We start from the raw sequence: 12,213 nt of genomic DNA on the forward strand, positions 1-12,213 counted from the left end.
GCGAGAGAGAGAGAGAGAGAGAGAGAGAGGTCGTAATCTAATTGGACGAGCCCGCTTCGAGAAATGCCTACTGGGACACCACGGGTGAGGGGTCGGCCCGGGGCTCCAGGTGGATGGGGCCCGGGCCCCCGGGAGAACGGGCCCGGGCCCCCGATGGATGGGGTCCGGGGCCCCCGGTGGATGGGTCTGGGTCCCCGGGAGAACGGGCCCCGAGCCCCGGGTGGACAGGGCCTGAACCCCCGGGAGAACGGGCCCGGGCCCCCGGATGGATGGGGCCCGGGGCCCCCGGTGGATGGGCCCGGGCCCCCGGGAGAACGGGCCCGGGCCCCCAGGAGAACGCACCCTAGCCCCCTGGGTGGATGGGGCCCGGGCCCCGGGTGGATGGGGCCCGGGACCCCGGGAGAACGGGTCCGGGCCCCCTGGTGGATGGGGTCCGGGATCCCCGGTGGATGGGCCCGGGCCCCCGGGAGAACGGGCTCGGGCCCCCAGGAGAACGGGCCCGGGCCCCCAGGAGAACGGGCCCGGGCCCCTGGGTGGATGGGGCCCGGGCCCCGGGAGAACGGGCCCCGAGCCCTGGGTGGACGGGGCCCGGATCCCCGGGTGGATGGGGCCCGGGCCTTTGGGAGAACGGGCCCTGGCCCCCTGGGTGGATGGGGCCCGGTCCCTTGGGAGAACGGGCCCTGGCCCCCTGGGTGGATGGGGTCCGGGACCCTGGGTGGACGGGGCCCGGACCCCCGGGTGGATGGGGCCCGGGCCCCGGGTGGATGGGGCTCGGCCCCCCTGGTGGACGGGCCCCGGAGCCCCGGGTGGATGGGGCCCGGAGCCCAGGTGGACGTGGCCCGGGCCCCCGTGTGGATAGGGTTCGGGCCCCCGTGTGGATAGGGCCCGGGCCCTCGGGTGAATGGGGCCCCTAGGGTGACCCGCTTGCTCCGCAACGCGAATAAGGGGTATTTTCGATCGGTGGGCGTTTGGTTGGTCTTGTGTCCGTGGGTTATGTATCCATTTCGGTCGATTGCCTTTTGACGGCTAAGTATTTTGGTTTGGGAAAAAATATCCATCGCATCGAGGTACAGTATAATTTTGGTAACCAAGGACAAGAAACATCGGAGAAAACGATAGAGGTGCTCGTGTCTAGTGTTTTATAGCATAGGTTGACGTAGGCTACCTATTGAAAAATGGAGGCCATCGATGAATTACTATGTAGAGGTTTGAAACGTTTATATTTTTAAGAATATTGTTGCTCTTCATGCAAAAGCGATGAATGGATCTTGGACAAAATTGAATGCTCTTTTCAACTATGCCATTTTTAATTGTCAAACGTACCAGTTTATGCAGCAAAACCCGTGTAATTAAGTAGATAAGTCATGAACAAATGCCATTTTCTTCAGCGATTTGTTCCACCTTGTTTTTGATCAATTAGCTTTTCAAATTTTTCCATGAGAGGCGGTACGTTTCTGTTGACCTGACCTTCAGGTGACATTGACATCCACCCTTATGCATGGGAGCAACATCAAATCACATGTTTTTAACGCTTGAAACCACGAAAGGACTGGAAACGCGCCGCTAATGCGAGCCGGCATACGCCGAACCGCGATTCTGGCCAAACATGGTCTCGGAAAGTCGGCCAGGTTTGGCCTACTTTCCGACCTTTAGGTCGGAATTTGACCTTGAATTGACCTTTAGGTCATTTGGGCCAGGGTCATGAAATTTCTAAGGTAGGTGTAAAATTGATCAACGCGAGGGTACTGAAAGTTACCTCGCGATCAGCCGCTTTTTACGCGAGTTATTTGCGAAAAAAAAAACTTTAGGGGGGATTGCATCAGGCATCAGCCCCTTCCCCCCTGTGCCGCGAGGGTTAAAAATTCTTGTGAGCGAATTCACGTAATGAAGAAGAGTAAAGGCACAATTTACTACAGCAGCCAATAGATGACTTAGAACAGGCACATGGGACTAGTTAAATATTGTCCGACGGAAGCAGGCGACAGTTCCGATTGCATATATGCTATGCATATTGCGGAAGGGGCACATTTCGGCCTCGAAAGATACGAATTTTTACGTCATAGAACATATTTTTGTCTTGGTCAATTTGCGCAAAAATTGAACACCGGGTGATTACCGAGCTATTGTTCTATCCAAATGTTCTGATTCAAACTCGCTCAGGGTTATCGTGCAGGTAAAGGGGGCCCGCTCAGCAGAATGTGTATGAAATATGGAGAGATTCTGAAAAAATGGGTGGGGGGCCCGCACACTAGGGGGCCCGCTTTGGAGGCGATGACCCCCCCGAAATGAAATCCTGGCTGCGCCACTGCACGATTTATATGTAGTCACCGTGGTGACCCTCAGAAACGTCCTGGTGAAACGTGTTCGGCGCGCTGAACCCTGCACCGGCGCGCGTGGGGTTCACCGGCGCGCGGGACATTCAGGAGGAATGCCCTTCTCGCAGGAACAAAAAATGGCGAAAATTTGCGGTTTTCATTTGAGAATAGGTCTTTCGAGAACAAAACGAAAACTCAACTTTTATAATGAATGGTTTGTTTGAAACTGCATAGCAGTGCATAAGGAACCGAAATCCGATGAGTTTTTGGAATTTGGAGAGACGTTTTTTGGGGTGTGCCCTCCCCCGCGCAGCGTCCAATGAATTGACCGCCTTTCTGGACCCGCCAGTGGAACGCTGTGAACTGAGGAAATGGTGATATTTTCCGACAATACTTTATTGCTTAGGGATGGTGTAATGTCATTTGTTTCAAATGAGATTGTTGGTTGTAAAAGGGAGATGGCGGAAAGTATGCCGCGGCCGCCACTCACATTCAACCGTTGTCCGCAGTCCGTCCAACGCGCTCCACAAAACGCTGGACGATTCCTTGTCGCTGAGCCTTGCGCTGAGCCAACAGAAAGTGTTTTTTTTTTGTCTTTGATCCTTCTTTAAGTCCTGCCTCTTGCTGCCCGCTTAAACACTTTTGATGTGCTCAGTGACCAAATTCTTTTTTTTTTAGTAGACATCACCGAGCTTATCAATCATGTGCGTGTGCTTGTGCGGGGGGGGGGAGTGGGATGAGTCCCTCCACTACACTGGCAGCCACAGCTGCGGCGGCGGGGGGGGGGGGGGGGACTCTGAATTTGATGTTCCAAATGTTCCGGACTTGGATGTTCAGGATGTTCATTTGTTTACACGCATCATGCCTCGGGCGTAAGTGTTGAAATTTGGCGCGCATAGATCGGACTCTATGCCCCCACAGCGGCGTCGCTAGAGAGTAGTGGAAACTACTCGTATTACCTACCTCTCCATAAAGCTGTCCTTTGCTGTCCATAGCCACGTAAAGGCCGGTTTCCACTGCTCGCATTCGCACCTCCTGCAGATCCACGGCTGTCACCTCCAGCACAGCTGAAACCGAAACCGTACCGTGTCATTGGGAAACTGAGGAATATTTTGGTAGTTTTTTCCTGTTGTGGGTTGTGCTGTGCCGTGGTGCTCCACTTTGAAGTCAACAAGGTTGGTCTCACGTTTATTATGCCAAAGTAATTTCTTAGTACCTAATGTATAACTTGAGCGTAATCATGGTTTAGTTTGCATCCATTTCCCACATGTTCTTTTCGCCGAGCTTGCCTGCAGTTCTACCGATACCTGTAGCTAGGTAAATCCTGTCTGTATTCCTTGCTTTTGCGTTCAGCTGTTCCAGCTCAGAGAGCGCAGCTCTGAATTGACGTGTTACTGCCGCTTGTGACTAATGCCGGCTAATATGCAGAAGATCGTTCATTTAGTACGTCATCGGTGAAGCCTAATTAAGTCGGGTAATGTATCATCGAAATGTCAGCGATTGGTGCCAGCAATAGCAGCTCGGCGCCAAAACAACATTTCGGGAGATCCCCTTCTGAGTTGTTTGGACGGCGTGACCAAATATAGGTATATGAACTCACCATACTTGTTGAACGGCTCCTGCGTAGCGACCACCTTGCCGCCGGGCAGGATGGCCAGGTTGACGCCGTGTCGGCAGTAGAGCTGCTTCCTGCGACCGATATAGGTGTGCTCTCCGCTGACGTCCTCGTCAGGGAGCACGAACGGCGGCATGGGGAACGAGGGCACCCCCGGAACACCGCCGCCGCTGCCCGTGCCGCTGCCGTTCCCCCCGTTCCCTCCGCCACCGCCAGTACTGTAAGCAAACAGGAACGTCAGTGTTACCTGAAGCGTCAATGCTGTAAGACACAGCACTGCTAGAATATCTGTGTTACGGCTGACGTTAAGTGTCGGTATTGATAAATAACATAGTTCTTCAATTTATCCGAGCACGTTAGAGTTGCTCGAAATGTGCCGTTGGTGTTGATGATGGTAAGTGGCGGCATTGAATGTCCCCGGCAGAGAGGATCTTGGGGAAATATACAGCCAATGCGTGCGGAATCAGTTCGTAGCACAAAATTTAGTTATAACTACAACATAACACGACACCGCATGCGTGTTTTCAGAAGTTGTTTAAGTTTAGATTTAGATCCGCAGTAAAGCAGGCAGACCTTGAGGAGGACGGTAAAACTAACAGCTCCCGCTGAGAGAAATATCACGGCGGCCGGCCGAACTGGTCAACATTGGCGGCAAGTGGGGCAAACATGGCTGCCGTTGGCAAAGATCGGAGATCGTTTCGTCAGGCTCAATACGTTTATATCTGACAGGATAAACATCGCTGCCGTGAGGGATGTCGATGACTTGGGTTCGATCGGTGCCGGCTGTTCGAAATTTAACAGGTTTACCTGCGATAACTTGCCGTGTGATGACAGGATTTGCTATAACCTTCGTATCGTATACCTACCTAGGCGTTCGAGACGCAAGTTTGCCAAAAAGTTGACAATTCAGTGTTTGAGTGACTTCTGTCATGCGCTTCACGACGACGGATTATGAAAATCAAGGTATATTGGGTATGCAACAGTTTTGGTGCTTTAGTTGCGAAGCAAAGTTGGACGGAGATGCCCATTTCCAAGGCTCATATGCAAAACTGATGAACTGATATGCCATGCGGTGCAGTATGACTTCAGGCGTTTGACCATGCTGCCATCTATGAGCTGAACTAAGAAACAGAGGTTGATGTCCAGCCCCGTTCATATGTCAATGCGTTGCGGTGCAGTATGACTTCAGGCGCTTGACCATGCTGCCATCTATGAATTAAAATGAGAATTGAAGTCCAATTGAGTTGATTTGTGGTTAATAATCCATCTTTTAATAGCCATACATTTGTGAAAAGCAAATTTAAGCACCAGGTGAAATTTTATAGGTCCGTTCTGTTTTTAGGCCACCATTGAATTCGGTACGTGAATTGGCAGATAGGGGAAGGTGGCATAAGACGGCCCTCCGGGGCAAGACGGAACACCAGCCTTCCCGGCTGACCCGCTGCTGTTATCTGCTGCTTTATGCACTCACTGCCTTTGTTTTCCTTCGTACCAATGGCCAACTTGGGCTCATGGGGCCAGGACGTATGGATTTTAGTTATTGAGAAAAATGCTGTTTTTCGTCGCACTGATTTAATGTTAGAGGCCAAAGATGATTTAAGTTAAGCACTTTTCTTGCATGATTTATTTTTTCTTTGTATTTGCTGTAAAGAACAATGTCATAGTCACACTTTAGGAGAGGTGAGGTTTCGCAATGTTGGGATATTTGATATATTCATCATGATAATGACGTAATTTAGATTTGGGGCAGACGGACCACTGTGCTCCATCTTATCCTGTGGTGGTCCATTTTACAGCGCAGATGAAAAAACAATTGCTAAAACATTGACACAAGTTTCAGTAAGCTATTTTTTTCGGAAAGGAGTTTTTGTTGCATTGAGCAATGCACATAAGTGCTCAGCTAGCATGTATTCATGCCAAGCGACAAGCAACACTCAGTTTCCTAGCTTTTAGTTGCACTTTTATCACATGAGTATTGAGTATTGAATAAAGGCTTGTTTGGTTATTTTACCACTTTGATTGCTTCTACTTACAAGAGTATAGATGTGTGCCAAACATGAATGGATAGCAGGCACTGCTGGGTGGTCCATCTTACCAAGCGTTTTTCTTGTCGGTGATTTTAACATGTCTCCCTTTAAGAGCAATCACCACCTATATTTCTTGAATCTAACCCCACGTTCGATGTCGCTCAGAACGACGAAGATTCTACGCTGTCCGGCCAATCCCGTTCAAGGTCAGTGGGGATCGGCTGCGGTTATGGAACGTGATTGTCCGGACGACGTAGAATCTTCATCGTCCGAGGGACATCGAGCGCGGGGTAAAATTCAGTCTCGGCAGTCGGCACACATCAAAAGGGGAAGGATTAAACATTCATAAGACTATAAATTACATAGGGTTCGACAGCAGTGTAGCAAGGTATGTGACCTCAAACCTTAGCTGGTCCGTCTTACCCCACCTTCCCCTAACAGGCCCGAAGCGCGTAAGTATTGCTCCAGCTCGAGGCTTTTGCTGACTGTCGGGACTGGGAGATCGCACGAATTAAATTTTATTTAACACGATTGTCCTATTTTTAACTCGATGTGCGTTTGTATAATGGCTGTGTACGCTGCTTATCATTCTGTTTTATGTGCAGTATTGTTTCATGCCATTGCCACTAATTTTAGATGTAACGGTGACGCTATCTTTATTTGTTGTACGTTAGCAAAAATAGCTGACGTTTGAATGTAGGTAGGCGTCGCATATGCTTACGTAGGTACACTGAGGTGGCTATCGAGGTTTTGGACTTTTAATAAGTACGGATGACTCAAAGTTAATACCTACTAAATGTTGTCTAGTAGAACAGCCTTTTTATTCGTTTTCACATTGTCAGTCTTTTCGGCATTCCGTTCATGCCTGCTGTAGATGTTTGAAGTAGAATAGAAGCTTACCTGTTTGGCCTGTTTCCGGGCCGTCCGGATCCAGGATCCGGATCTTGTGGCAGGAGGTCCGGTGGCGTGGTGGGCGACTCGCTCCTGGGGCACAGGTTACCCATTTCACCGCTCAGCACCCTGCTGACATCTCACCAACGTCCTCAGGACCCGCTGTTTCACGCGTTCGCTCCACCACACCAATTGTACACTGGACCTCCCACGCTCAAGGCCCGCACGTTTTTCGCTCGAAGTCTTAACCTTGCACGCGTGCACAACCGCTCTCGTGCACACGTCTCCCTGACCCTGCGTCCAGGCACCACGCCCTCACTCCCCCGCGTCCCCTCGTCCTCTGGCCCGTCGAGCCGCGCGCGGTCCGAGCCGTAAGCTGCCGCCAGCGCCGCCGCCCCTCTGCCTGCTGTCAGCACGGGCGGCGGCTCAGCCAGACTGCTGGCACACGCCCTGCACCCGCGTGGGAGCTCTGAGCCGCCGGCGCCGGGGCGGCCGGGAGGAGCAAACGTGGCCCTCTGTTGGTGTTGGGACGTCGCCAGGTAGCGTCAGACGATTCGCCGGCTCACAACACTGCCACTACGCCCGCTCGGATTTCTCGGCTCACTAGCAGGGTAGGACCGAGGTCGAGCCGGGGTAGAGGGCGCTGCAGGCCTCCCATTCATGCGTTTTTAGGGGTGAGCTGTCCTCGACGCGACGGCGGTGCCCGTGTGAAGCTATTTTGGGACAGTGTGCGCGCGTGTGTGTTGAAGGTGGATGATTTACGGTACGGTGCCAGCGCAGCGCCGGCAGATGAGGGCGAGCTGTGGGTCTATTTTGGTTCCACGTCGTCTCCGGCACAGGAAGGCTGGTCCACATTTGGGCCACACACAGAGCGTGGCGTGTCCTGACATGGCGGAGTCGGACGTGTAACACCCGTCTGAGGCTGCGGTTGGGCTCAAAGGTTCCTCGCATTTCACCTGAACCGGCACAGCAAGTCAGCAGAGCAAGGGATGTGCATTGTGCATTGGTCAGCACGTCTCGATGAGTAACGTGATATACAGCACTCTTTGGAGCTGGCATCCGCAGGAACGCTGACACATCGAAATGCCGGAATGTCTGCGGTTCAGAAACGCTCGTATAATCGGACAGCAGACTCCAGCAGACATCCAGAGTCCAGACATCAGGTCAGAGCTCGGGTCACGGCTCAGACTGGCGGGCCGCAGGATTCAACCTGACGCGACCACGGTCGACCTGCTCAGCCCTCGCCGTGTAAACATTGCTTACCGCGCCTGTCGGTCGCGTCGGCGCCGTCGCTCGTGCCGATTTCGATGGCGGGCGCCGTCAGCGGTGACGCAGGGAGCGCGGCCTCCCGTCGGGCGAGTGACGAGCCGGAGCGCGCTCCGAGCACGGATAACGGATGGCTCGCTGAGCCGTCTGACGTTGAGAACGTGCCAGCAGCGACGGCGGCGGTGACTGAAGGATGCATGTGCTTCGGCGCGGCAACAGGGGCAGTTTTCTGACGGTTAAAGTGAAAAATGGCCCGGCGGCGACAGATGGCAAAGGATGGGTCGGAGGCACACATGAGGTCTCGAACTGTCACCAACTGGACAATGGGGCCGTTCACCAGTTCTGCACTCACCTGACTGTTTGCTCCTCCATGTGCCACCTTTGGAGCTGACGGGACTCGTTTCTGGCGCCTGTCCAATTCTCACAGGATGATACGGCTCCCGTCAGCAGGCTGCCTGCTCTCTGAGTTTTTGACTATTTCGGCAGAGACATCGCACCGCACTGTCTGCCCTGCCTACGGCAGAGACACCGCTGCGCTGTCTGTCCTTTCACCAACAGTGTCCGACACTGTCTGTCCTGTTTGAGTTCTGGACTCGTTGTGGCCAGGTCAAACGGTAACGACTGGACCCTCCGTCTGGCAACCGGCTATCCGTGGCTGAAGATCTGGCAAACTGTCGTGTCGCTCCCCTTTGAGGGGCCGTCGGCCCTGCTCAGCCCCAGCAGTTGGCACCGCCGCACCCCGCAGTCGGCCCGGTCATAATTCTTGCAATCGACGGCCGCATTTAGCGCACCGCCAATCAAAACACTGGATGCCATGCTATGCCACGAATCAATTGTACGATCTATGTGAGTCTTAACAAATTATTGTCTTAGTTATTTATTCTGCATTGCTTTTAAATCTTTTGTTTTATTTATTGCTGTCAGTATACCGGTCTTCTTAATTTTTCTTTCTAGCGTGGCTTATATGCATAATTATGAAAATATGAATGGTTATGAGATCATGAAGCATGAACCTTTGCCTACCTTATCTGCTGACTCATTTGAGGCTGCCATGCATGAGCTAGAATTCCTAGATTCGGCGAACGATCACGATCAACTGTGCACGATCTCCATATCCTACCTACCACGGCACGTGCTCAGGAAACAGAATGTGATGACTCATGGCGAGTGATCGCGACCGCATGTTTCATGACTCATTTAATCATTGTGTGATGTCATACGAGCCCTGAAATTACGTCATCCTTCGTAATCGGTCTGATCGTGTAATTCAAATGATCGGAAACGTAAAAAGCCAGATGCACCATCTTTGATGTTGTACTAGTGTTCACCGTCCGATCCTTCGGCATCAGATACCTATATCCATATCATAAAATTACGGTAAATTGAACCATAATCGGGATATGTTTTATTTCATTAAGTCTGGTACTGGGTATAGTTAATTTCTATTGAATCCTCAAGCATGGGTGGAGCTTTTCCAGGGAAGTTGGAGGGGCAAAAAGTCGTCAAACCACAATGTCCGATTATGAGGTTGAACAAAATGCCACACTGAATCAATTCCTATAATTACAGAAATAACATTTTGCATTAAAAAGACATTCCGAAGCTCTTCAATACAAAACAGATTAATTTGCAAAGCAACAAATTCTTAGAAATCAGCTAAAGTTGGTGGGGCAAAACGCTTATTGGTAGGGCAAAATACCAAGTTGGTGGGGCAGCCGCCCCACCAACTGTATAGGAAGCTCCACCTATGTCCTCAAGTCCACTTGCGTCTAGCGGTAAAAAATGTTCGCAATGTCCTTAGTTATAGAACTTGAGAGGTTGTTTGAAGATACCTACCGGCCACCTGGGGTTATTGACCATTCATCAATGCAGTTTTGTGGACATCAGAGCCATTCACCTTCCCCTTGTAGCGTATAAGCCTAGAAGGACAATGTAAGCATGCTGATACATACGCAGTATGGTGTCCGTTCTAAATACGACCATAGTGGGCCCGGCACGTAACGGGCTGCGATGAGCCGAAAGTCGGTTTGTGGCTCCATCTGCATGTCAGGCCGGCGGCCGGCGAACACCACCTAGCGGTTGGTCGAGCGTAAGGCAATAACGGCTCAGAGACAGAATTTTAGGTTAGCAGGTCAGGTGAGGTGGATTTGGTTTAGTTTTATAGCGATCGGACTGTTGTCACTACATGTAGTGACACCAGTCCGATCGCGCTGGCGTACTTTTGCATACAGACATTTGCTTACGAACTTTTCTGACATACTTACGGTACCTATTGTGAAGCAGGTCACAGGTCAAAGGTCATTTGGGTTGGGGTCGCGACATTGTTAAGCCATGTGAAAAATTGATTGATTTGAGGTTGCTGAAAGTTTCGTCGCGATGGGCCTCTTTTTACGCGAGTTATTCGTGTAAAACCCAGGACCCACTCGTTTTCGGGGTTCATCTGACCCCTCCTTTAAATGCGAGGGTTGACCCGCGCATTGCCGGGGGGGGGGGGAGGGTAGGGGATTGGCAGATTTTGTCCCTCCCCTCCTCCCGTTTTTTGATGCTAGATTATAAGCGCGTTAAGCCAGCGAACCTCAGTACCTATCTCCACTTGCATCGATTTGAGTTTGACATGTTCCCTGAAAATTTGAGCGGAATCTGTCGAAAATGTTTCGAGAAAATGCGTTTCAGTGACGTCATGTCACGCCAATTTCGCCGCAAGAAAGCTAAGCAAACCTTCAAACGTCTCTAACGTCGTATTGTATTGTACTGTACTGTATTGTATTGTATTGTATTGTAGTTATTGTATTACGTTCGTGGGGTTCTCTGCAATAAATCGTGGCTATTACTACCCCGAGTCAATATGGGTAGAGGAGTAAAAGCGTACAAATACTCAAACACACACACACATAGACACACACACAAAGTCGAACCACACACACACATACTATGCCCACGACTCACGGGATACTATACTGGTAAAAGTCAAACGCGTAAAGGGTCTTAGTCAGGATCTCACGCGTGTGTGGGTCGTGCTAGGTGAGATTGTACGGTCCTATAGACATATCGGTTATAGGTACAGGTCACCGCTGAAGTAATGTGGGGTTATACTGTAATCGAACAAAACATAGCGCCATTCCTTGACGGTAAGATGTATCGTCAAAGGCGAGGATCGCACAGCTTCGTATGTCAGTTAGACAACTTTCTCTAATGTGTCACAATTCTACCTGCCACAGCATACTCGCTATCATCGAAAAACTGAAATATCGAGCCCCTCGGAGCACCCCGGAGTCATATTTCTGTGACCGCCACTGAACACAGAGTTGTAAACCTACGCGCGTGCGTACTACGCAATAGTAAAGAGTCATTGCTGGACCCTCCAGTAGAGAGTAGCCATTGATGATCCGGACACCAACATCGACCGATAGGAGCTCTCTCTCTGACAGGCGAGAAGGGGATGGTCAGAGGTGGGGAGGGGTTGACCGCGGGGCTACTGGCCAGCGCAGTGGGAGGGGCTTGGTTGGCGGTAAGCTGACAGGGACACCAGCCGCGGGGCAACAGTGAGCTTTGACCCGAGGCGTGCGAGAGCGATGCCTGATGCCATTTTGTGAAGCAGCCAGCGTGTCACGGATTCACGTGGGAGCTTTGACTGAAATAACTATCAAGGCTACAGTTTTGGAGATAGGAAAAACAATATTTGAGAGAAGATGTCCGTAAGGAGCAGTTGTAACTTATTGCTATCCCAGATTTACCATTTATTTTCATTTAAAATATTTGAATGAATTGATGTTTATTGTTTTGCATAACAATAGCCTATCAGAATGCATTAATGTTTCACCACCTATGTAGTCTAATTCTGTAAAATATTTGTGCATCGGCTTCGGTGGTCCCCCGAACCTTTCTTGTTCAGTTTGAGGGCCTCATCGACATGACCTGTATCACAAGATTTACGCTGTAGCAAAATCCTACGCTAGCGGTAGGAGTAGAAACGCTGTATGACGGAGGCACCGGCGCCCCGACAACTGGGTCGAGGCAGGTGGAGGCCGGCCAGAGGTCATGCTCGTATCGCTCACCCTTGACCCCGTCCACCGCCCCCGGCGGATACTCAACAGGGCGC

The 12,213-nt window shown here is 51.2% G+C and overlaps 1 protein-coding gene across 1 annotated transcript; it reads right to left on the reverse strand.

The window, feature by feature from the left end:
- Positions 1-3,274: 3,274 nt before the first annotated feature.
- LOC122383002 (fibroblast growth factor 9-like) lies at positions 3,275-8,515 on the reverse strand (the record flags this gene model as incomplete). Its single annotated transcript, XM_043369043.1, has 3 exons — positions 8,467-8,515; positions 3,916-4,148; positions 3,275-3,382 (listed from the first exon to the last, which is right to left on the reverse strand). Coding segments are annotated over exons 1-3 (361 nt in total), but the record flags the coding sequence as incomplete, so codon positions are not given.
- Positions 8,516-12,213: the final 3,698 nt, after the last annotated feature.

This window comes from Amphibalanus amphitrite, unplaced genomic scaffold, assembly GCF_019059575.1.
Source record: "Amphibalanus amphitrite isolate SeventyFive unplaced genomic scaffold, NRLGWU_Aamphi_draft 000152F_arrow, whole genome shotgun sequence".
NCBI classification, from domain to species: Eukaryota; Metazoa; Arthropoda; class Thecostraca; order Balanomorpha; family Balanidae; genus Amphibalanus; species Amphibalanus amphitrite.